General features: G+C 37.7%; 1 protein-coding gene across 3 annotated transcripts in view; it reads right to left on the bottom strand.

Annotated features, from left to right (window-relative positions):
* The window catches only part of LOC122418025 (protein PALS1-like), a 58,896-nt gene that overhangs the window by 11,348 nt on the left and 20,831 nt on the right, over nt 1–26,717 (bottom strand). For all 3 annotated transcript variants that reach the window (XM_043432013.1, XM_043432014.1, XM_043432016.1), the window contains one exon: nt 2,517–2,763. In XM_043432013.1, coding sequence (XP_043287948.1) covers nt 2,517–2,763 — 247 coding nt within the window. The remainder of the gene's footprint in view (nt 1–2,516; nt 2,764–26,717) is intronic.

The following is a 26,717-nucleotide window of genomic DNA, read 5'->3' as shown; positions in this document are numbered from 1 at the left end:
TGAACGATTTTTATTCCGACCGGCGAAAGATCGTTGGGGAATTTTGAAAAAATCGGTTTCTTTTCGATTTCTGTCTCGTTGCTGTGATACTCCAAAGATAGCAATGAGTTTTTAGCGTTTTCCAATCGTGCAACAACGTCCTGGCGTTGTTCGTTATCGACTGGTGAAAAAACGATTTTTTTCTCATTCGAAATAATCAAATTTTGGGTATCGTTAACGTTGTCGATCGTGACGCTATCGATCATGGAAGAATAACGAACGATGACCGGCGTCGTGTCACGACGTACGACAAACTCGAGTAACGAGTTTCTCGAGTTCTCAACATTTTCACGTTGCAAAAGATTCAATACCGATCTTCCGCGTGGAATACGATCGTTGACGTAATCGTTATGAGCCCGAGTGGAATCGTTTGCGATAAAATGAAATTGTTTTGTGGCAATTTCTGTCGCAGAGTCGTCGAAAGTCAAAGTTTTTAAGGGGTTAGTTGTAAAATTATTTGTAAAAGCGTTAAAGCTGTTATTTTCAAGATGGCGTGCCGTTGAATTATCATTTAAATAAGCAGGATCGTGTAAAAGCGTTTTGTTGGTATTTCGACCGATCGCACCGAGTCTCGCTCCGTAACGAAGCACACGACTCTTGACCCTCGATCTTACCTTCTCACGAAGTCCGTCACGATTTCCTCCTAAATCGCTAACAACGTTCCTAACATCATCCGATTTAACAAGTTGTTCGTTCAGCCGAGAGCTTTGGTTAACATCGTTAACCGGTAAATCCTGGATATTTGAGTTTCTCGGGTTTGTAGAATCGGCTGTGTTGATGGAATCTTTGGAATTAACGTTCAGGTTAGTATGATCGATCGGCGAGTCGTCCCTTCCGAAATCGGTACTGAAACTCGACATTCTTTTGTTCCGATCGTCAGCGTAACTCGATCGTTTGTCTCGGGTGTGATTATGGCCAAGAGAATTCCTTTCGATCGTGTCGCTTTTGTTGGGTGGCGGATAAACCGGATGACACTTGGTGACCGGTACGAAATCGGCAGGGCAATCGACGGCGACTTCCCGGTAAGATCGATTTCCGACGACCAGGAAAGAACGGTCTTTCGCGTACGATTGTTGGTCAAGAAATTCGCCGATCGATGCATCACTCCGCAATGTTGAATAACCCGATGACGAATGAACCTGTTGGCCTTTTTTCCGGCGGTTGCTGCGGGTGATCGTTAAGTTTGTCAACTGTCCGGACAGGAGATCGTCCGTCGAAGCAGCGCCGAGTAGGCCTTCGGAGTCGATTTCACCGTCGGAATCTCTCGTTCGATTTTTCATTTTCTCCACATGGCGCCTTGATAACGATTTCTTTTTACTTCGGATTGACTCGGTCGGTAAAACCATTTCGGTTTTGATCGGTGGTCGGTTCGGCGTCGGTTCCTTCGCCGTCCAGTTCTTGTTCGCAGCGGCTTTCCGTCCATTGATAAGATGCTGTTGCTCGTCAATGAGCCTCGTAAGATCGTTAACCTCGTCCGATCTCATGAGAAGACCCTGATGAAGATCGTGGAGATCGGTAGACAATCCGTACGCCGGATTGTCGAAGGACGTCGTTTCCCGGCCGCGGGTAAAGAGAGGAGCGATTTTTATGTCGGTCACGAGTGAACGACACGGCGAGCCAAGGTCGATTCTTCGGGCGTCATAGAGCGGCGATTCCTTACCGGTCATTAAAAGACTCGCGTCGAGGGGCGCCGTGCTGTCAGATCTTCCGGAAGAGCTTCTCGGACTTGCCGAATCGTCGCTACAAGTTTTAAGCATTGTGGGATAGTCCTCTTTCGCGAAAGGGTAATCCTCGTCGGCGTCAACGCTTGTTTCCTTGGTCAACAAAATGGCCGCCGGGTTGAGACCATTTCGTGTGATAATGGCGGGTTTCTCGGAAGACAAATTGCACTCGTCGGTTATAACGAAAGGACGAATTACGTCGAGCTCGATATTTCGTTCTTTGTCTGTATTTGCTATGGTCGAATGATCGTTGTCGGCCATTTTCTTGGTGTTATTGTCGTCGGCCATTTTGTTGAGAAAGCTGCTTCCCTTGAGATGGTTATCGTTCGACACGTTAATCTCGATCATTCGAGGGCCCGTTTGGCTAGATTCACTCCGATTGTCATTGTGATTAATCTCAATGGGAGTTATGGCCTGAAGATTGTCAATTTCGTCAACCGGTTCGACGATCGGTTTGACGTCTTCCAACTCGTTGTCGATTTTCTTCAAAGCTGGTGGTGATACCGGGCTAGTTTGATGATGATTTTCGATCTGATGGCGATGATTGTTATGATGTAAATGATGAAAATGATGATGATGATGATGTTGATGATTGTGATGATGATTGTTATCGGGAATTTCGTGATCGCTAGCGCTACGCTTGCCAACTGAATTATCGTCGTTATCGTCACTATTTGCGTTACGATTTTTTCGCGAGGAGGACGACGTTGAGGACGAGAACGTTGTTTCGCTACGATTCAACACCAACGACATTACCTGCTTGTTTGCGTATGCCTGCTGTAGAAGACTGTCGGGCACGTCGACGGGGAGCTCCCGATTGTGACCCGGGGATGACCCCGGTGCCCACATCTCATTTGGCCCACTCGTAATATCGACTCGAGTGTCACGAGAATCAACCCCACCTCCCTTGACGATTTCCCTCGAGACACCGTTATTGTTCTCCTGCAGCTGTGACGGCTGCAGGTGAATGTCACCAACGCCACTATTACTTCGTCTTCGTGACCTGAAAATCACAAATTTATTCCACGTTAACCAATAATGTAACAATCCATTATCCACTTTGCTATCATACATAAAAACATTATTTATCAGGATTAATAATGATTTCTAAATTTCACAGAAACTCAATAGGAACCGTGCGCAGCGTCTACAGTGCCACCACGCAGCCAATTCCAAAACTTCCTAGGTGCAATTTAAAATAGGCGCATATGGGAATTATTAATTTTCACATCATGTTTCGACCGAGAAAATATTGTTGCATTCGAGGGTGCTCTAATGCACAATTACGACGTCAAGACGTTGAACCACCAGTAAAATTCTTTCCGGAGGGCACAGTTTATTCTCCATAGAAAAGTGAAAAATGGACTAAATGTATAAAAAGATTAAGCACTGTCAATTCATCCACTCAACTTTCTGTTTCGATGACGTTTGAAACGTCCTTTTGCGCGATTTTGGTCTCGAATGCGATCGTTGTTGATCGAACGAAAACCGTATTATTTGATTATTTTTAACATTATTTTTTTTTCCGAAATTTTAATACTTTTCAATGTTTTCACAGTCAAAATAGCACCGGACAAATTGCACATTCAGACACAGGAGAGCGCGCACATCGGCAGTAGTGCTGCTCTCTACAGCTCACGCACGGTCCCTGTAAAAAAAAAATTAAGCGACAGCATTCAAGCTCCGGATAATCGATAAGCTACTAATTTCTACGTGAAAAGGGTCCTCAGCTGGTACGAGCTGAAGTAAACACTCGACCAAATATTGACCGATTAACTTCATTGGTCAATCAAGTAGGCTGATACGAAAAATGTATTGAAGTTTTCAGCCGGTCAGGTACTGCTAGGCAATCCAATTCTGCGAAGAATTGTCCTCAGCGATTTTTCTGTCAGACGCATCATTCTCGAGCTATTGAATAGTTAAGAGGAAGCAGAGTGGGGGGAGCACGCTCCACCCAGCACAGCCACGCCTACGTGTTTGTCTCAGCGCTCCGGATTAGCTGGCGCCCAAATGCTTAAAAATCTCGTGAACGGTGGGTCCGAGAGAAGAACGATCAGGAACTTTTCTCTTCAGAATTAAATGATCTAACGCCCTGCATACTCATTTCTCGATTTTTCCTTCTCCTCCGAAAATCTTCGCGTTTCGAATGGAATGACCCATGCACACGTGGGCACATTGTACGGGGCACGATTCTACAGTGTCCGCCACCCCTCTTCCCATTCTTTCTTCATTTCCCTCGACATATGAGACAAACCCCTTCAACGTACTTTTTTTTCTGAAGACCGCGAAATCGTACCATCAGCATGGGGACTCGGTATTGAGGGAACAATGCGCTCAACGCTTTTTATTCATTGAGCTCTTGGAACGAGTTTCTCTTCAACGACGTTTCACGAAATTCTAGTGCTTCCGGCGATATTACGCACTTTTTTAAGGGGTTCTCTTTTCTTTTTTTTATTTAATTTATTACGTTTGTCGAACTACTGAACCATTAAGGAGTATTTCAGCTCTACTTTTCTATGCTACGTGGAATCATGGGGCTCATTGTTTTTAATCGTTAAAATTTATTTATTTCTACTTTCTTAATATAATTTTATTTCTTTCTTTTACTTCGCAGCAGTTGCCTTTCGATTGAAAAATCATTTTCTTCTATATTTTTATTTTTTATTCCTCCCTCCACTGCACACCTCATTAGTGATATTTTATTCCCGATTTTATTTTTGACAAATCCCCATAAATTGAAGACGTCGTTATTTTTAATGATTTTCCATTCGACCGGTACCCGCTGATCTGACTACTGTCACACTTCTACGTTTTATACTCATTCCTTTCTAGCAGTACTATAATTGAATGGATTTTAATAGGTAATAACGGAATTGTTCCAGTTCATGAAAAGAAGAAAGTTACCGAAAAAAACCGTTAGAAGAAGAAAAAAAAATCTTCCCCTTTCTTCCCCGATCCTCGTAAATTTTTATTCGCTATTCGGAATTTCTATTTACACCGTGGGAATTAAGAAAAAATTTTAATTACATCAACACAAAAACATTGAAAATTGGGAAAAAATTTAATTTATATAAAAATTAAAAAAATCAATTGAATCAAAATTAAAATTGAAAAAAAAATTTATATTAAAATCCAGAGAACATTGAATTAATCTTACACGTGGAGAATTAAATTTGAAAAATTATCGTGAGTAACGATAGTGCTGTAACGAGCTGCAATTCGTGTTATTTATTATGCGAGAAAAATTGAATTTTCCTATGAATTAAATAATATTTATTGTTCCAAGTAGCAACTTTTACCGGAGTATTTAGTGAATTTTGACGTCTTATCTGCAATATTTACTGTTGTAAAACTGTAAATTTTCACAAAATCTTTGAAATTTTACAGTCCGTTACAGGAATGAATAGTTTTCGTTAAGGTGTCCACCTTAATTAGTCGGGCAAAAAAAGACTGTTTTCACGAATTTTTTTGACCCGTATAAATTATAAATATGAATATAAAAAAATGTTAGGCCTAAAAAATACATTTTTAAAATATGCAAAAAAATTTTTTTTTATATTCATTTTACTCAGTTTTCGTACAGAAAAATGAGAGAAAAGGTCCAAAAAAAGATGGGCGTGGCTGTTGATAAAATCTCTGGAATGGATGATCGGAGGAAAAAAAGTGGTTTTAGATCCAATAGATAAATGGCAGTAGCGCATGTAATACGATTTTTGATTTTTCCAAAAACTACGAAAAAGCGTTTTTTTCATCGTTTTTTTTTGCAAAAAAAAAATAGTTCCACTGAAAATTTCAAAATTCGTATGATACGCGCTATCGCCACAGTCGTAAAGAACACGTGGTAAAATTTTGGTAAGGATCGGTTGAATAGTTTCGGAGGTTTTATCAACGAGCCGCCGAGAAACGTAATTTTGAGAAAAACGTGTTTAAACAAAGGCAGGTACTCGATAGCGCACTGGGCGGTGTGTACCAGCGTGCTCAGACAGCCAAGTAAGCGTCGCTCAAAAGTACACTTGGACTGCTCAGATCGTAACAAAATTTTAGTAGATACTTTTAAAAAATGCAATAAAAAAAATCAATTTTTTGAAAATTCTAATTAGGGTAGACCCCTTAATTTGTCCCTGCATTCAAATATATCCGGTTAATTTTACAGTGAATTTCACGCTAAATATTACCATTTAATTCTCTTCGTGTACAAAATTTATGTTTTCCAAATAAAAATAATGAAAAATAAATAATAAAATATTCCAAAAAAATTTTAAATCGTGCGTCAGGCTTAGTTCTTGGATCTGGTGATGACGCGTAGGCTTCGAAAGGTTCATAGAAGCTTGAGTAACGGAGTAATTAAATGACGATTTAAAATAGTACAATGTCCTAATACGGTTTAGCCAGGGGTGAGGGAGGGCGCACGAAATTACTTTGGGTCGTTATTGAATCAGGTAAGACTGTCGTACTCGGACTAATTTTATTTATTTTTTCTTTTTTTGTCTCGTTGAAGCACTGTAATGGGATTTGGCGTGACAAGGAGAGAATCGACGACGAATATTTCGTGAGGCCGAGCGTTGGTAATTCGTATGCTTTGGAAAGTGTCGCTAATTGAGTCTCCGAGTGATTTATCCTCGACGATTTATTTTTCTTTGAAACACGAAAAATAGTAAAAAAAGAAAAATTGAAAAAATCGAGTTTTCCGTGCCTCGAAAAAAATGTCTTTAAAAGTGTATTTTTCTTTTTCATGGAATTATTGATTTTTAAATTTTTTTCATCGATTTCAGGGATTCACATTTTTCATGAAAACCTCCATTTTCATGGTAATTTATTGAAAAACCTTCGATGCTCTTGTCTCCACGAAAATGTAATTTTTCTCGAGCACTTAAACGTCGAAATAAAAAAAAAACACATTGTCTCTCCATTACAGCACGTTCGAATTTGATAAAAGATAAATTTTTGTCCACAGTACGAGAGTCACTTGTTAACAGACCTAATCGCGTTACGCCTCCTTAGACCTCGAACCTTCGACGGTGCGCGCCTCGTCATCGAGGTTGCCGCGATTAATTCGCTGGAATCATTCATTAGTCACGATTCAATAATGATCTCTCAAAAAAAAAATCATTATAATAAAAATGCTTTCCCATGGGATACCAAATGTGATATTTTACACGACGTAAAAAAAAAAAAAAAAAAAATATATATAAAAATGCACGTTTATAATAAATTTCGTAAAAAGTAAACGAGAAACGTCAATATTTATTGGAAAAAATGCGATTCAAGTTTTATAACTGAATTTTAAAAATGATCTTTTTTCATCTCTTTTTCAAATGTCTAAACCGCCATCCGCCATTTTGGATTCCAACGTGACGTCACTCCGATAGCAAACAATCCAGATTTTCATCGTGCGCTCTGGATTGTTTTGAAATTTTTTAAAACATCGTGTGTGGCATTTTTGTTTCATTTTATTAATTTCATTTATTTGATTGTTTATATAAAAAAAAATTTTAATTTAATTTTTTTTTAATTTATTTTGTTTTATTTATTTTATTAAAATCGCATGATGGAAGACGCTTTTGTGAAAGGAGAAAGTACAAATCTACCAATGATTCGATGGTGGCGATGAATCCACAATTTTTGTGGCGTTTTAACACTTGTATTATCGCATCCCAGGCACAGTGGTACACACTATAACTCATTATTTTCACAAATCTTGTTACACTGGTCTTTCGCAGTCGTATTGTTTACTAACGGAGTGACGACACGTAACGGAACGGCATGGCGGCTTTTCGGTCTTGTAAAATTGAATGAAAATTCTGCTTGAATGGGGAAAAAAAACGATTGACCCAATTGAGCCAGTGAGAATGAACGATTTGGTTGAAAATTGGGAATTTCACGAGAAAAAAGGCTTCGAAAGATGAGAATTTTTGTTTAATCACTTTTTCCATAACGATTACGACGATTTTTATATTTTTTTTTTCTCAAAATTAATAAATTAAATCTCCTCGCAAGCTCCCTCAATATTCTCCCATAGAATTTACGTGCAAACAACTACGAGACGAATTTCCTGCTAATTTCCTCCCTCCCCTGGACGTTCATCCATCATCCAGGCCTTTTTATACCTGAAACTCGACAGGGCAACTAGCGGATTCCAGGAAATATCGTTTTTCGGGCACCATCCGAGTCTTTCCCATCGGGCCTTCAAATTTTCCATGGGAATGCAATGTTTTTCAAGATCCTTTGTTCTCGGCGATTTTTCCATCCAAATTTGTCTCGATATTTTTCACCCTTTTCTCTACTTCAAATCGATCGAACCACGAAACAATTGATCGAACGATTTCTCCGTTTTCCCACGATAATTTCATGCATTCAGAATTGCGCATTAGCAAAGAGTTTAAAATGAAAAAAATTCGACTCCGAAATCAGATTTTCTCCAATTTTTCCTTCTCCAATCACGATTTTCGCGAGAACCGAAATTATTTTTCAAATTTGTCTATCGAATGTCTGGAAAATGTGATTCAAAAATTCATCGCTAATGAAAATGCAAGAAAAAAAAAAATTCCATTGGAATCGAACTTTCGGCGATTCGCAACGAAACTGCTCGTACGATCCGATAAATTTTTACATATAAATGTGTATATGAAAGGACGTATACACGTATGGATATGAGAGAACGTACGAGCATCGGAAAACTTTTATTCCACCTCGGATCAATGAGAATTCCAGTCACGCGAGCCCGACCAACGTTCCCCGAGTGCGTCGTCGTCGTTGTTGTTTTTTCTCATTCTTTTATTTATTATTTATACTTTATCGCGTGGATCGCGCTGTATGGTAAATAAAAATTTTTAATAAAATACCTTTTCCCAAAGGTAGTTGACGATCGACTAAATATTCGGGATTATTGTTCTCGGGCTTGGTTCTGATTACGAAGAGTTTATTGTTGATGAAAAGTTGAATATTAATTGATCGACGAACGAAGCTTGGTCCGCAGAATTTTTTTTGTTTTGATTCAATGGACTCGAGAATAATGAAAAAATGAGCCCCGAACAGGAGCCATGGGTCTCCAAATGATTTTGAAAAATGCTGAGAATCTTATTTCTTTTAAAAAATGAAAACAAAAAAAAAAAAATACTGGAATTCGAAGAAAATTTTGCAAGTTGGCGTATTTTTGTTTTTTCCTTCGAACACACGAATTTTTCTCGTCCCTCGACCATCGACGGTCAATTCAACGACGACGATGCGACAGGCCAGGAAATTTGACCCCGAAATCATGTACTTATGTCCGAATTTCGGATTTTATTTAAACCCCGGAACGGCGAGTTTGAAAAATGAAGAATTCGCAGGTTTGTACGATGATGGAAGAAGCAAAAGTTGAATAAGGACTAAATGAGCGAGTTTTTGGACCGAGGAACGTACCAGTGAAGTGTTTTGAGAATCCTCATGGCGTCGCAGTGTCCCGGGTTCTTACAAAACCAAAAACAATCGTCAAAGAATGATAAATATTTGCGGTGGCTTCACCGGCGAGCGAATATCATGGGCGCAGCCGGAATTCGGTGGTGGCAGTTGAAAGTGAAAAAGGAGGATCTCACGGAGCCGAAGAACAGGTCGTGAATCTCAATCGTTTTATTCCCGAGACATCGCGATACTCGCATAACTCATCGTCGTTTATCTTCCTCGAGATTTCCCACTTTCGTTATTCCCTTCCTCGGAGGCTTTCCAGCTTCTCGATCGAACAATATTTTCATCGATTCCGTTTCGGTCGGACTACCGATCTCGTTCGAATTCCTGGAGGATCCACGTCTCGAGTATTTTCATGGGATCGAGAGAGTTCCAAGAGCCTCGAATCTGTTTGGAAAAACCCAGCCGATCGATCGTGCCGATCTCGCTTCGATTTTCCGGGGGCCTCGAGGCCCTTGAATTTCCAATAAAAATCGGTGGGAGCTTCGGGGCTTCCGAGTCCTCCGGGAAAATCCGCGATCCTGTAAAAATCGGTTCGATCGGTATCGGTTCGAGGCCGAGTAGATTTTCCTGCTGAAAATAATTGGCGGTTGAGGCTTCGCGAACGGTCACGTTTTCCCTTCGGGAGTCAAGCCGAAGTTGAAAAATCGTTGGGAAAGCATTTGGAAAACGATTCCCAAGGAGTATCGATCGGTATCGAGTCTCCGAGTGGATCTGGAAGTCGCAGAATTCCCAGATTGTCAAAAGCTCCAAAAGCCCGAAGAGCAGCGCCCTGGCGACCGGTTCCGTCGAGTCTTTCGGGCTGGATCACCCCCGGCTCGTCTTCCAATCACGTTAACCGATTCCGGCAGCCGCAAAGCCGATTTTCCTCTTTCCCCGCGAGTCTGCCGGACAATTCGACTGTTTTCCTCAACTTTGAAGACCTCCCAACGACTTTCCCAGTTCCCATCACCTCCAGAACCGTCTCAAACTCTTTCCAGAGTTTCTACATTCCTAAAAACACTTTACAAACCGTTTCCCGGTCCCCGCCACTCCCAAAACCGATTCCAAACGCCAAAATAACGAAATCACCACGAAAACATGAAAAATTCGATAATCCCGAGCCTCGCGAGTAAACCAAGTAACTTTGAGTCGTTAGCAGCGTGGAGAGAAGCCACGACTGGCGAAGCAGCGCGGTGGGTACCTCGCACGGGTGCGAGGGAGGGGGCAGAGGCACGACGAAGAGGGGGAGGGGCTACACAGGCAAGTTTTCAAACACACAGGTGCCTTGGGAGCTCGCGTGCATCACTGACGTTGCTGCACTTCGTTCTTTCTCGATGGCTGCTTCGGACTCGGCGTTCTCACAGAGCCCCTCACACAAGCACGAACACAAACACATGGAAAATGGAACGAATATCGTAGAAATTCACTTGTACGAAGGTTTTACGTGTCTTCGTATTTTCTTCGCTCTGCAAGCGTGCTTTTTTCACATGGACGGCCACGAATGTGTGTAAAAATATATTCGGACAGAGCTAATCTCGCCTTAAGAGATGAGCAAGTGCGGGGCTCTTTTCTCTCGTCTTCGGGTTATTCCTTTTGTTTTTTTGCCTTTTCATTCTTTCCCCTGGCTAGCCCGAGTCTCTTTTATTGCTGTTTCTTAAGGTTCTTCGGTCGCGGAGTGTCTCGAGAGTCTTTATCGGCGTGCGAGTGTCCAATCTCGAGTAGTCCTGAGGAAAAAACGTCTCTCTTTTCTTGCACCGTAGTTTTTTAATTTTTTCTCCTTTTCATTCCTCTTCTTCTCTGTCTCCTCGCGTCTCTTTGCTCTCGTACCGGTTTTTAGGCTCGTCTTTCGTATCGGGGGGGGGGGGGGGGGGCGACGGTGGCTGCGTCCGCAGACAGGTATTCCCGAGTCCGTTAACCGCCTTAATTGCAACGACTCGGTGTACCAACAATGAAGCCGGGTCTGTTAAGGGGGTTGGAGGCGATGGAGTTTCGTGGATATCGGGACGTCGTGGTCGCTCGTTCGACGCCTCCGCAAATTCCTCAGTTCCTTTTGTTATTCCCACACCTCCGAATCCGCAGGTTCGTCACTAATTTTTCATTCGCTCACATCGGAGCGTTCCATTCCGCTCGATTCCTCACTTTTCCACCGTTCTAGCGATCCGGAAGCCGAATTTTCTTTCCGCTCCTCAAAGAATCCTTATTTCTTACATTTAAAGAAAATTTTATTCCCAACCAGTTTCTCAACTGTTAATAGAAAAATTGAAGCTCGTGTGAGCTCGAGCCTCACTCGTGTACTGAGAGTTTGTTGGCTTCGGTCCTCGTTCCCGTGTGCTCGGTCGCGTCCACCGCCTCGGAGCCCCTCCCCCACCTCGGACCCTCTTCCTCGTACAGCCCCCCCCCCCCTCGGTCCCCCTCCCGCTCGCTCTTTCTCTCTCCCACTTCGCTCGCACCCCCACCAACCCTTTGCCTCGGACTTTCAACTGCGAGGCTCTGCCTGCGTTTCGTTTCAACGTCCATTTAAAAGTGTGGGGCCCCGCCATGCCTCGTTCGCCAGGTAAACCGTCGCTCGGGAGCCTCACAAAAGCGAATGGCGCTCCCCCCTCCCCCCCCCCCCCCCCCCCCCCGCCCTTCCTTCCTCCTGGGTCTTTCTCCCTCTCTTTCTACTCGACACGTACAATCACCGAGCTCCGGGTATTAGCGACGTTTTGATGCGACAACGACCATTGAGGAGCCTGCGTGCTTTTGACTTTTCGGGCCCCCCCCCCCCCGATCGATCGACCATTCGATGCGTAATTTTTTGTTCTGGGACTCACGTAAGTTTGAAGAATAATGGCGAAGGAGTTGGGGCTATTTGAATGAATTTTTAGGGGGCTTTGAGCCGGGGACGTGGAAACTTGGGACTTATGCACTTTTTTGGGACTTTTTGGGACTTTTTTTTTGGGACTTTTTGGGATTGAGATATGATGAGGAAACGAATGGAGATTTTTCGATGTTCGGGCTGATTAAAAATGGCGGAGGGGATGAGTCACGCTCGGGGTCTGGGGACTCGGAGATCAGGCGCCTGGTACGCGGCCACAACTCGAGGCGGGGTTTTGTGATTTTTTTTTGGACTCTGCCAAGTGCCTGGAGAATTGATTCGGATATTTTTAAGGGAATTTTGATTTTATGATAAATTGGTACAGACGATGGCCAGGAGGCTCGGAGTCTTTGGGCCCGTTCGATAGACGACGCTGAATTTTTTCTCAGGGACTCTTAGACGTGGCGGAAAACGACGATCCGTGCATTCGGACACACAGAACGCTTGGGTATCGATCCCAAATTGCGGGGCCAGAACATCGTTGGGGAGTCCCAAAACTTCTGGGGACTCCGACCCCTCGATCTGGGGCCTTCAATCCCGTGTCAAATTGCACGTGAAAATTTAATTTCTGACTCTTTTTTTCATTTGAATTTTATTTTTTTCATTAAATATTTATTATTATTAATTATTTATATAAATATATAAAAAAATATAATTAAAAAAATAATGAATAAATAAAATTATTATAATAAATTAATAAATTCAATTGAATAAAATAATAATTTATTGTGAATTAATAAATAATCATTAAATAAAAAAATTAAATTCAAAAGGAAATTACAAAAAAATGAATTTAATAATTATTTCTCAATTAATAATAAATTATTGTTTTATTAAATGAAATTTATTCATTTATTGCAATAATTTTATTTTGATTCATTATTTTTAAAAATTTGAAATTAAGATATTACTGGATGGATAGCCCAGCCGATAAATTGTACCTGATCGGAATTTCCGTACTTCGTGATGCAATAAAAATCTGAAAAAATTCAGCAACATTCGGAAAGTTATAAACTACAATTATCAACAATAATATTGCCCAAAAGTTATTAATAAATTGTTTAAATAAATAATTTTTTAACAATTTTACAGTAAACCCTTGTTTTTTTTTTACGAATCGAATGTGCGCATTTTTCTGAATGCTCATGATTTTTTTCAGAATTTTCGTGGATTTTTGAAATTCCCTTTTTTAAATTTTTTAAGTGGCTCTACTTGTACATTTTTGATCCAGTAACCTTGAGACTTTTCAAAACTGATGGTAAATATGTCTTCTAAAACATATCCAAAATTCAAATTTTTAAAAATTTTTTTCAAAATTTTTTCAAGAAATTTCAAAAATCCACGAAAATTCTGAAAAAATTCATGAGCATTCGGAAAAATACGCACATTTGATTGGTAAAAAAAAACAATGGGTCACCGCAAAATTATTGAATAATTAATTGTTTAAACAATTTGTTATTAACTTTTGGGCAATATTATTATTGATAATCGTTGTTCATAGCTTTCCAAATGTTGTTGAATTTTTTCAGATTTTTATTGCATCACGAAGTACGGAAATTCCAATCAGATATAATTTTTGGTCGAGCTATCCATCCAGTTATACCTTAAAATTAAAAAAATAAAATTGAACAAAAAATGTTTAAGCCAGAATTTGAACTCTACGCCTCCGTTTTGACTGAAATTCCTTTTTCCGAGTAAAATCTCTGCCTTTGTGTCCCTCCTGCTTTTCAGTACGATTAGTCTCTCCTGCGAGTCCGTTGTCGTGAATGTGCCTGATGGAATTTCGAGCACTCTCCTTTCCCTGCTTGTGAGAATGAGAAAGATGCTGGAGAAAATCGTCCAGCACAAGCCAACCCGCCTTGCAGACGCATTATTTACTCCCACGCTATATTCAACGCTACTCGAGAGCGTTCTCCAGTCTCACTGATAATACGATACGCACTTATGCGTGTCATGCACAAGCTCCTGTAGTGACTCGAGGTTGTATTACGTGCGGCTTATTCGTTTGCTACTGATATGCAGAAATTGCGTCGCGGGCGAGATCTCGAACGAGTTACATCTTCATCGGTTACACGACTGCGGTCGTCCACGTGGGAAAATTATTTTCATTGTTTAATGCTTCGTTCGACGAATCGACCTCGGAATCGATTTCTCAACGAAATTTTTTGGTTAACTATGAAAAAAATTAGTGGGAATGAAATGGAAGAATGACTTTAGGATGACCAAGTCGAATCGGAGATTCTGACCTGAAATTTTTGTATGACGTGGATGAATATTTTACGAGACGATTAACAAAATTTGAGCTAGGTTGAACATCTAGTTATTTTTTAATTAAATTGCAAAGTCGAGCATTTCGGGGCACTGAATACACGTTGTTTATGGAAAAATCGACCGGAAGTGGCATGAACACGGTTTTTCTAAAAATCCAAAATTATTTGTTTAAAAACACCTATTTTAGGGTAAATGGGTCATTAAGAATTTGGTAAAAAATATAAAAATTGTCGCGAAGTTTTTAACAATATAATGTTACAAAAAAATTGATTCATCTCGATAAATAAGTTACACATTATTTTAATAATTGGGAGAACAAATTTTATCGGTTTCTTTGATTATCGAAAGAGCAAAATAGTTCAGTTACTTTTTTCAATCACAAGTGATCTTGAACTTCCTTAAAATTGATCCTTAATAAGAATTTTGTTAAAAATATCGGAAAGGAAGCTTACATAAATGAAATATGTTTAGTAGGCAATGATAATATTAAAAATTGATAAATGCTGCGACGTTATTTTTGTTTTGGTTGGTTACGAAGTTTGTTGTGTTTTCCTCGATGAGTTTTTCCAATTAAGGTATTACGAAAGACCACGAAATAAACGAAAATAATAGAAATAAAGAATGTTTTTTTTGATCATTACAGCAAAAGATAAAGCTGGATGGTCGAGAATCTCTATAAAGGTACATGTTAAAAATATTAAGAACTTCAAAATGATAAGAATTTAATGAAATTTGGTAAATCTGTTCCTTAAAAATATATAAGACAGTATACATTTTTTTAGATTTTTCTACCACATAACTCTCGAGTAATCGAACACTAAAGTTCACGTGTACAAGTATAGAGAGTTTACACATGTGAGGGATTCTCTGTCAAACCGGCCACTTTTTTCGACCATCTCAGATCTACCCCAAAAAAAGCATTCTATGTGAATTTTTTCAGATTTTTAAATTCAAAATTTCAGAAAATATCGTTTTTTTTTTCAAATGAATATATCTCGGAAACTTGAAGTAACTGAAAAAAAATGATTCCACATAAAAGTTGTAGTTTCGTGTTAGCTTTCGAGCGGACGTCTCGAGATATTTTTTACGTTCTGGTAACGATGACTTTTTACGAAAAAAGGGGAGAATTATTTTTTTATTCAGAAACAGCCATTTCCTTTGGCTGAAAAAATTACAGAGTTTTCCAAAAAAAACGCCAGAGTGGCACGGATCGAGGTTCTGGGGTAAAAAAAATGACATTACACAAATTAATTTTTTCATACCGGTACCTCGATCCGTACCACTCTGGCAATTATTTTGCGAGATCGTCAAACATACTGAAAGACTCTGTAATTTTTTCGGTCAAAAAAGACTGGCTATTTTTGAATAAAAAAAAATTCATTTTTGTGATTTCATTTTTTTTACCCTAGAACCTCGATCCGTGCCACTCTGGTGATTTTTTTGCGACATTGTCAGACATATTGGAAAACTCTGTAATTTTTTCAGCCAAAAAAAATGGCTGTTTCTGAATAAAAAAATAATTCTCCCCTTTTTTCGTAAAAAGCCATCGTTACCAGAACGTAAAAAATATTTCGAGTCGTTCGCTCGAAAGCTAACACGAAACTACAACTTTTATGTGCAATCATTTTTTTTCCGTTACTTCAAGTTTCCGAGATATATTCATTTGAAAAAAAACGGTATTTTCTAAAATTATCAATTTAAAAATCTGAAATAATTCACATAGAGTGCCTTTTAGTAGTACTTTGATATAACTAGTTATGAGGTAGATCTGAGATGGTCGAAAAAAAAGTGGCCGGTTTGACAGAACTTCGATTTAAGGCTCAATTATTCGATAACCATGTGGTAAAAAAATAAAAAAAAAATAGTATTTCTATACTCGATGCCAAAAAGTGTTATCATCAAATTTTATAAAATTCTGATTATTTTGATTTCGTCATCCACCCTCCTTAATATCGGGAAATGATTATGGTGCTGAGTCGTGCGATGGAATTAATCTATGGAATCAAAAGTAAGTTTTATTCTTGAATCGATGATGGTTATAGTTCACTTATTGATTTTCATCATATTTTCGATTACGCATCTCAAAATTACGAACGATTACAATCACATTATCACTCGATCAAATGTTCATCCATCATATCGATCTTTTTCGTGTCATGGATTAGATTTATTCCAAGGATTAAGGATTATATAATTTCTCATAATTTACCGAAGTATCGAATTCGTATACTACAAATTGATCAATAAAATTTTGTCACCAACTCATTTGTTTTATTTATGAAGTTGTTATATTCTTTTGCAATACTGTTTAAGTTCCGATAACGATTTTAAGAAATTTTGAATTACTTATTTTTCTCCAATGTGATATTGAAACTTTTAAAATTTCGAAAAATCGATCGTTCTACAATTTGGTTATTCGACATGTTGAGCCTTCCCCAAAAAAATTGTTTCGATTAGGGAGTATTAAAAAAATCGTATTTTTTCGAATTAAAATAAATGTTTTTCAAAATTTGCGTTATTTTTCCATCAGAATTTGGGAATGGAACAAGGGTAGTTCATATTTCGAAATGAGAGTCGCTTCATCATCAAAATTATTTGATAATCGAAATAAAATTATTTGAAATGAGATAAAATTGTTTTCCCCAATATCGTTGCTTTAATTTTCGAGTTTTCGTTGATAAACGACGGGAAAAAAGGTTATAAAAACTGCTGGTACAGAAGAAGGTAGTTTTTTATAGTTTTCATGGTTGACTGGGTCGGAGGAAACGTTAAGACTCGTTCAAAGGGGCCTCGGGAACTTTTCGACGAATCTCGATATTCTGCGACGGTGTCGTGTGTCGTTCGAGGGACTCGAGAAATGAAATCTCAGTACTTTGCTCGGCACTGTGGGGAAAAGATGAAAGAGAAAATAAACGGTCGACAGAGCGAGAGAAATTTTGCAGTCGGAATGCCCCGTCCCTTCTTTCGGTGCCCCGAACCAACCTCGCCCTTCAGGTACTTAGCTTTGCTCTGCGACCTCCCACTCTCGCCCCCCCCCCCCCCCCCCCCCCCCGGGCCCCCGTTCTTCCACTTCCTTTTCGTTATGCCCAGCAAGAAAAGATTCAGGACGTTTGTACGAAAACCAGACGACGAAGGAGCCCCCAATTCTCGGAAGAATTAGATGGGAAAGGGCACAATAGAAGTTGCTCCGAAGTGAGAAAGAATTGGAGGGAAGAAGCGAGTGTCGAAAAGAAAACAACTCGGGGGACTTTTTACGTTTTTGTCAATTTCCGGAGGGAAAAAAAATTCTTCTCTCTTCACAGAGTTCTTCGTTGTTTGAAATGAAGAGAATTTTATTCATGGAAGAAGCTAATGATGACAACGAGGTTGGGGGAATTTGGAGGAATGAGTTCTCAGCGGCGTGAAGGGGGGAAGATTCGAACGAATGGTTCGTTGGTTTTAATGGTTTTTAGAAGGTGGAAAATTTCGGAAAATTTAGTGGGAAGAAAAAAATAAAAATAACGAATTTTTTGGTTTCGGCTTGAGGATGGAAAATATTTTTGGTTTTGGATTAAAAAGCACTGATTTTAGGCTTTGACAAAGAAGCCTTTTATATTCTCAGTTTTTATTGAAAAAAATACCAGGTTTTTGGTTTGTTTGGGTTCGAAGTTTTTTGGTTTTGGGTTTCAAGGTAACAATTTTTTTGCTTTTGGCTTCCCAAATACCAAATTTTTTGGTTTCCAATATAAAAGTTACTAATTCGTAGGTTTTCGATCAAGAAATACGAAATTTTTTGGTATTGGCTTCAGAATGGAAAATATTTTTGATTTTCGATTGAAAAGCACCAAATTTTTAGGTTTTGAACCGATAAATTTAATATTTTCTTTTCTTATTGAAAAAAATTGCAATTTTTTTCGGGCTCGAGTTCCCAGATACCAAATTTTTTGCTTTGGGTTTTAAAAATACCAATATTTTCGGTTTTCCATTCAAAAATAAAAATATTTTTGGCTCCTGCAGCTTGAGAAAAGAGCCCACCAACTAATTATCGTTCACACGAAAAAAAAAAATGGAATTTTCATTCACGAAAAACAAATCGCATCAGCATTTCTTGTCCCGAGCACATTTCTAAACATTTTCATAACTAAGAACCAAAAAAATCGACTACGTTCTGCAATATTTTTCGTCTTCAATACAAATTCGTCCAATTCTAGGCTAGAGTATTTCTCTCTTCTAATCCTTGATTCTTCGGTGCACAGAGACTGCTTGACAAATCTTTTGTCCCTCTCCTCATCCCGTGCACTTTTGTCTTCCCTATTCTTTGTCCTCGTATATATTCAGGTCCTCATCGTCGTCTCGAATCTCGCTTATTCCTTCGAGAGACACTTTCTACATGAGCTGCGTTTGAGACAATGCAGATGTTAAATATATACGCAGGAAAATCCACGTTAAAGTGTTCGAATAATAATTTTTTTCAATTTAAGAGATAACTGAAATTTGGCAAAAATAAAAAATGCAAAAAAAAACAAATTTCTGCATAATTATTTTCCGGAAAACCGACTCTCGGGATCTCATTCCGAACGATTGAAAGTTTTTTTGTCAGAATGTTGAACTTTACATATTTTTATGAATTTTTTTGGCAATTTTTTCAAAAAATTTCTCAAATCATGAATTTTTGTTTCGCCTCTATGGTAAAATCTTGTGGTTCGAAACAAAAATAAGATTTTTTGTAAAATTTTATCGAATTTCGTCATTTTTATTTCATTTCCCACGTAGGAATTGAATTTTTCAAAAATTTTAAAAAATCCGATCGCTTTCGCTAATTTTTTCTTTCGAGGAGGCAATTGGCACGGAAATCCCCATGGTTGCTCGAAAAGATTGGCCCAGAAATGAGCGATATAAGCCGATAGTCTCACCACTCGTACACGTTTTCAAAAAAGACTGTGTTGTGTTCTAAACCTTTTGTCCTCGGCTCATGCACGATCCTTGAAAAGGCGAGAGTACATTTTCAATATAAAATCTCCGAGGTGATTTCCTTCGGTGTGTTTGGTTATCGCGATTTTTCAATGATTTTCATTATTTTCACGAATTTTTCAATATTTTCTACCTTAATTTTGGAAAACAATAAAGGATTAGGTGAGTCCAGCACCGAGGAGTGTAACTGTAGCAGGGACGTTGGATGAAAATTCTCGTTGTAACCATTTTGTAAAATTGATCACTAAAAACTCAAAAAAAAAAAAACAAAAAAACACGTTCGAAGTCGACCAAAAATACTTTTTGTGAATTTTCAGTTTCAATTTTTTTTTTCATCACTGCCAAATGATTTTTTTCATATTATTTACACTTGAAAAATAAAATCCAAATATTTTTGCTGTCAAAAAACATTTTTTTAAACTTTCACTCAATCGATAATTAAAAAAAAATAAACAAAAATTGTTTTTTCCCGTCCCTCCGGAAAACGTTTTCATTTTCCTCAACCTCGAGGGGCTAGTTCACATGATCGACGGGGGGGGGGGGGGGGGGGGGGGTTGAAAAACTCATGAAGGTGAAAAACCACGAGAAACACCGGGCGAGACGGCCCCGGGCATGAGAACTGGAGCCTGGAATTTTTCTTATCGCGTCAAGAGCTCCCGGCACCTGATATCGAAAGCTTATCTCATTCACCTCTTTCCCCCCCCCCCGCCCTTCCCCCTCCCGACACCATTCTCCACAATCACAAATCCCTCGACGTACAAGCCGTTTTTTGTTTCATTCTCGTCTCTACACGTGACATCATTCAAATGTGGATGGAGATATTTTTCTAAAATTATCATATTTTGTTTTCTTCCATTTAATAAATTATTTCGAATTAGGCATTTTTATGTGAATTTAATCATTTTTTCTGATCGGTGAACACTATTCGACTCATTTTACAATTAAATATTTTTATGGCTCCATCGAATAGATTTGCCATTCTTAAAAATTGTTACAGGAATTTCGAAAAATTTTATAGAAACTCAAAAAACAAAAATTCACCGATAAATTCAAAATTTCAATCGATTTTTAATCACTTCATGACCGAAATCGTCGACTAAAATTTTTTGGTTCACCAATAACAAAACATTTTTTTTCAATTTTTTACCAACAAAAATTGTCCGACAATTTTTTAATAAGGATTTGATAATGTGAATTATCTGAGCAATGACAATTTTTATTACCAAACGATTCGAGTTCATAGTCGCGCCCCGAGGATGCTAACGACGAAGAAAAACAAAAATGAATGGAGTGCGCAATGAGTTTGAGGAAAGCATGCGTGATTAATAAACTTGCCCCCTCTCGATGAGTCACGTTACGAATCACTCGATAAACCGAGATAGAAATCGTGAAAAGGGGGACAAAAATACGAAAAAAAAAATATATGAAATAATACGGCGGTGGCAAAGTCATGTATTAAGGCGACAAACGAGGAACGAAACAACCTGCCACGAAAGCGAGAGGGGATTTAAACACGATTATCTCTCGGCTCTGTGTGAAAAGGAGGAAAAGACAAATATAGAGTTGAAAAAAAAAAAAAAAACGCGAGACTCGAGCGATTGTGTCAACTTGATAGAAAGATCAAACAAGCCGAACATACGTACGTTATAAATTATTCCTCAACCTGATAACTGAATCAAAAATGTCGATGGAAAAAAAAAATCTGAACTCGTAATACCTTCATTCACTTCTGATTTTTTTCCAAATATTTCAATGCCTTCTTGACTATTTTCACATTTAACCTCATTTGCATTTTTATTGCGTTAAACAAATTTCATTTTTGTTTAAATTTAACTGCAAAAGGATGGAATAAAAAAAAATTTAATATAAAAAAATAAAATTCATTTGATGATTGAACTTTTTTTCTAAATTGGATTAAAAGCTTTTTGTATTGAAAAATATAATAAATACTCCGATGCTGTTTAAATTGGATTGAGTGTGAATGAAAAAAATCAGAGAAACTTGCATAATTTTTCAATTAACTTTTTTTTTCGAACACTTCCCATCCCGGATACATTTTTTTTTTATCGGTGTAAAGGATGAGCTCGAATGTGAACTATTAAGGTGAGCTTGTGTGTATGTGTACATTTCTCCCCCTATGGGAGCTCGACATAAGGGGACTTCCGGTCGTCAGGTGCACTCCTCATAACCATAGAAACTGTCTGCAGCACACGATTTCCAAGAGGGCAGGTGTAAAGAAGGGGAATCATTCCCTTGGCATAGTAAACTTGAGGGGAGTCGAATTTGAGAAAGTTAAAATTATTGAAATTCGTCGTTAAGGTTCACTCTCGATTGCATAATTATTTGTTATTTTTTTTTTTAATTTTTGCCTGAAATTCAAATAATCAAGAAATTATTTTTTCTTTAAATGAAAATCGAAAAATCATTAATAATAACTGAAAAATTTCTGATAATTTTTAATAAAACTTTAAAAATTTCCAATGGAATGTTTTAATTGGGTGAATTATCATTATTTGGATATTGGTGAGGAAAATCAATTTGTCATAGAGATGAAAAAGGGCGAGGGCAGGTACTTAACGCATCGTCTTTGGAGCAGGTACAAAATTCGGTGAGATGTGAGGGAGGGCACGGGCAGGTAGCGAAGGTATAGTGCTCCAAGAACCGTCTCGAGATCCGAGGAGATATTAGCCGTGGAGCATCAATGGGGAGACTTGGGGTTTTTCCATGGTCGACTTTTTCTGTCACTAGAAGAACTCCGCTGCCGGCAAAGCCGATTAGGCCAACCGACGAATGCCGGCCGGGTGCAGCAGGTGGGAAAATAACACAAGCAGTGAATTTTTCAAGTTTCTTATTTTCTTTTATATTTCGTAATACGAAGGTTTTCCGAAAAATCCACTCGAATGTGATTCCGTTGCACTCGGTTGACTCAGGACTTTGTATTCGTGCTTGTTTCCCACGAAATTTGTATTCTCAAATGAAAATTCAAATGTTGGAATTTTTTGTGGGAAATTACAGAGGATTTTTCAGCGCCACTCACAGAGTTGTATTCTAGTCAAATCTCTTTGTACTCTGTATAATTTTTCTTGTATTTGTTTCTTTGTATCATTTGTACTCCGGATGCTGTTAGTGATTGTAATCAACCAAATACGCTTGCATCCTACCATGTGTCCCAACGATTTATCAAGGTAACTTTATTGCAGCTCGTGATTGTTCCTTGTTTTGATAATTTGGTCTTTCATCGTTGTTTGTATGTTACAGTGTGAATTGTATTCTCCTTAATTGCTGATTCGATTGAAGTTTCATTGTATGCTACAATCATTTGATTGTTTATGCGAAAAAATTTCCAGGATACAAGCATCGTCATTGTATCCCGAACTTTGTATGTTTGTTCTGGCACTGCTAACATTGTATTTGTTCTTGTATCGTCAATTAATGATCGAATGAGTGAGATACAATTTCAAAAGTGAAATTTCGGCTCATTGTTTCCTCACAATTTGTACGTTTGTTCGAGTGTTTCTATTGTTTCGCTTGTATGGTTGTTGTACGCTACAATTTTTCGATTGTATGTGCGAATTACAATTTCGAGAATGCAATTCGACACTTTTGTGTCATCATACTTTTGCATTGTATTAGTTCTTGTATCATTGTTTTGTGATTGTATGAGCAAGATACGATACCGGAAATAGAATTGAGACTGATTTTTGTCATTTTATCCTCAAACGCTGAATGCCTGTTGAGGTATTTTTGTCGTCGTATTTCCATTGTATGATATTCTGCAGAACCGAAGGTGGAATTCAAATGTAATACGATATCGCGCGAAGCTTTTTACGTAACGCAAAGAGACTCGCGAGAAAAAGTGTCACAGGTAGCGCTCGCATTCGCTCGTAGGTGCATTACGAGCTTTATCGTGTTACAAACAACTCGGCTACCGAGATATTATCGAAGAGAACGCTTGTAAATACACGCACTGCGTACACTCATGGTACGCACAACTTTTACATCCGATATAGAATGTCGTTGACCCTTCGGGACGGGAAACATCAGAGAAACATTTCTCTGATTCGGAGAGAAAATGATTGATTTCTCGTTTCTTTTTTTTTTAGCGTTTTATCTAGTTTAGGAAACGAGGCCAACTGTTCGACGATGTTTGTCAAATTTTTGATAATAAGAAGATTTAAAAAATTTAATCATCCATGAATTCTCCATTTTTATCCAAATTTATCTATTTTCACTTGGTCGAAAAAATCGATAAATTTTTTAATATCATTAGACGAAGAATGATGATTTTAGCATAGAATGGAGTATATTCTAGCGTGTCATACTCCAATATACACCTCAGACAGCCGCGTGCAACCGCGAGATAAATAATAGTCTTTCGTGATCTTGGCCTACATCCAATGGGCCCCCACCATTTTTTTTCTTCGATCCGAATTGTTCGGTATACATCTGTGAGTGTGATCGTTCGGAGCGTTTACCGTTGATGGAGTGGACGATTATTTTAAAAATTTCTTGATCGCGATCTATTTTTCAAACGATTTTTCATTGTTAATTCTTTTTTCAAATTTCTTTCTAAAATGGCTGCAGGAATTGTGACGCAGGTTAAGCTAGCAGTGCACTTTTGGAAAAAACTATGTTTATTATAATCAGGACTTAAGTGAAAAATAATAAATATTTCAAAAAATATAAATATATGAAAAATAATAAATAGTGAAAAATAAAAAAATATTTCGAAAAGCTCATAAAAAAGGAATAACGTGCTTTTTAGGTGCTTTCCAAAATTTGTTTTGACATGCCTTTTCATTACAATTATTGTAATGAATGTTTTTGAATTTGAAAATTAACAAAAAATTCATTCAATGAGAAATATTGGAAATTCTATTAACAAAAATAGAGAAAATTCTGATTTGAATGACGCATTGATTCGTTTTCGCATTAAAAAAAATGTCAATTCAATAATTTTGTGATCGCTTTTAAACAAAAAACAAAAAAAATCAATTGTCTTTTTATAACTCAATACAAAATGATAATTTTCATGATCGGTTTTCAATCACACGAAATTTCCGAATTTTTAAATTTTCTAAGGATTTCGCTTAAATAAAAATGATTCATTTCCGATCGGACTCAATATAATTTTCGTAAAACATAATAAATTTTACAATCACAAAAAAAACATAATAATTTTTCAGATTTCATACAATTTTTACAAGTGAGGCATCGCTGTCTTATCTCGAAAATAAAAATGGTGAATTTAATTATAAAAAAAATTTCTTTTCATTTTGTTCGCCACTCGGAAAACAAATAATAAAATAAAAAATATAAGGATTGAGTCACATCAATAATCATTATTGAGAAATCAAATATTCCGAGAAATCAAATATACAGAGCACCAGCCGTAAAAAGCATTGTATCGAAAAATCAATCGCTGAGGAATTACGTGCTATTTGAGTGCTCTTCTTAGCTTAACCTACGTGGAGTATCGGCTCAAGGATCTTGCGATGTCCACCGAAGCGACTGAGATCTTTTAATAATTTCGAGAATAACAGTAATAAGTAGAGAGTCGAATTCGAATACAAACTTAATGTTTTGGCTATGAATGCAGCACATTGAGATTTTTTGTGGCATGTTGTTTCGTCGGCGAGCCTGGCTTCAATTGGAACATTTTTTTTACCCACTTTTTCATCGTTTACAATTTTATAAAAGCAGTCGAATGAAATCAGAGTTGCTTCGAAATTTCTATTTTTTTCAACGTTTTCTGTTATTTTTTGGACGAAAATACGAAACAGCAAAAATGAAAATTGACAATTTTCGCAATTTTTGAAATACTACGAACCACGATCTTGCCCCGGTCTCCTCTACATGAAAAACGCCATTGCGAGCACCGCTTCGCTCCTATATAATACAATAAAATAAAAGTTTTTTTACGACCCTCGCTTCCTCCATTCCACCCCGTGTATTTCAATTTCCCTATCTCATAACCCTTCCCCTTTCCTTTGCGACCGCAGCCGACCTACTCCCCACTGTATCGCATTTGCCGAGGGCACAGGGAAACTGCAGAAAACCTTGCACGTTAAAAATATTAAGAATTTAATAAAATTTGGTAAATGTATTCTTTAAAAATATATAAGACAACATAAATTTTTTTAGATTTTTCTACCACATAGCTCTCGAGTAATTGAATACTAAAGTTCACGTGTATAAGCATAGAGTTTACATATATATAGTTATTAGACTGGGCCAAAAAAAATCAATATTTTTTTTTCCAACAAATATGTCGAGAATATTATTCAGAATGACGAAAAAAAAATTGGTGAAAGTTAGAGCCCTTAATATTAATTTTAAGAGGTCCGTCATTGCCGTTTTTGATTTTTATGCATGATTCGATGTTTTACGTCAAATCTGCTAGGAGATTGAAGCGAAAAAAATTTATTACCACTTATTTTTATATACAATTGAATTTCCTACAAAAAAGGTGTGATTGAAAATTTTCTTCAGACCAGCCGTTTCCGAGTTATTAAGCTTTTTAAATCTACATGTTTTTTCGATTTGACTGTTTTACTTCGGAATTTTATATATTTGTTGGAAAAAAAAATATTGATTTTTTTTCGCCCAGTCTAATAGTTATACATTTCGTGCATGAGAATTTCTATTTAACGCTCAATTATTCGATAAGCACGTGGTAAAAAAATTTGAAAAAAATTGCATTTCTATACTTGATGCCAAAGAACGTTGACACCAAATTTTATAAAATTCTGATTATTCTGATTTCGTGATCCACCCTCCTTAAACGTTTTAATCTTCATATAACGAAAGCTCATCCGATTCTTCAAAAAGTTGGAACGCTATGTCATAGGGAAGAGCGCGTTCGAAGAAAGCAGACTCTGGTATATTACATTTGGTAATAAGCTGCTCTAAGATGTAGAACCAACGTAATGTGGGGTAGGAATTTTCCGTTTTTCCCAGAAAATTTTTGGCGAGAGCGGGGACAGTTAATTCTCGAATGTCCTTCAAAATTCCTCCAAAATTCGATTCCGATACAAATCATTATTTTTTTTATCTTCGTTCGACCATCGTTTTAACATTTTTTTTCCGGGTTACATCACATTCTCATCCTGTTTTGTATCCCACCTCATTACAACCTTGACAATGAGAGTTCTCACGTATATAGAAACGAAACTTTGAATAATATTGTTAGCAATTATGTTCAAGATTAAAACAGCACCAGGCTCCTCATACAACCTGCCGCTCCCGGCTGTATAACCCGACGAGATGCCTTCGTGGATATCTCGCGATCGTTCATCACTGAATCTTTTTAATCGTTAAGAGGTTATTTACGACACGAAAGGTACGATGAATCGAGATACAGGAAATGATAAACCTGGACACCAATTGATGTTGAATAATAATGAATTCTCCAATTGATTTATTGAGAAGAAACGACCAATGTACGTCATGTG

This window comes from Venturia canescens, chromosome 11 (genome assembly GCF_019457755.1).
Source record: "Venturia canescens isolate UGA chromosome 11, ASM1945775v1, whole genome shotgun sequence".
Classification (NCBI taxonomy): Eukaryota; Metazoa; Arthropoda; class Insecta; order Hymenoptera; family Ichneumonidae; genus Venturia; species Venturia canescens.
Note: the sequence above shows the minus strand (reverse complement) of the source record. Positions and strands in the feature narration are given on the sequence as shown.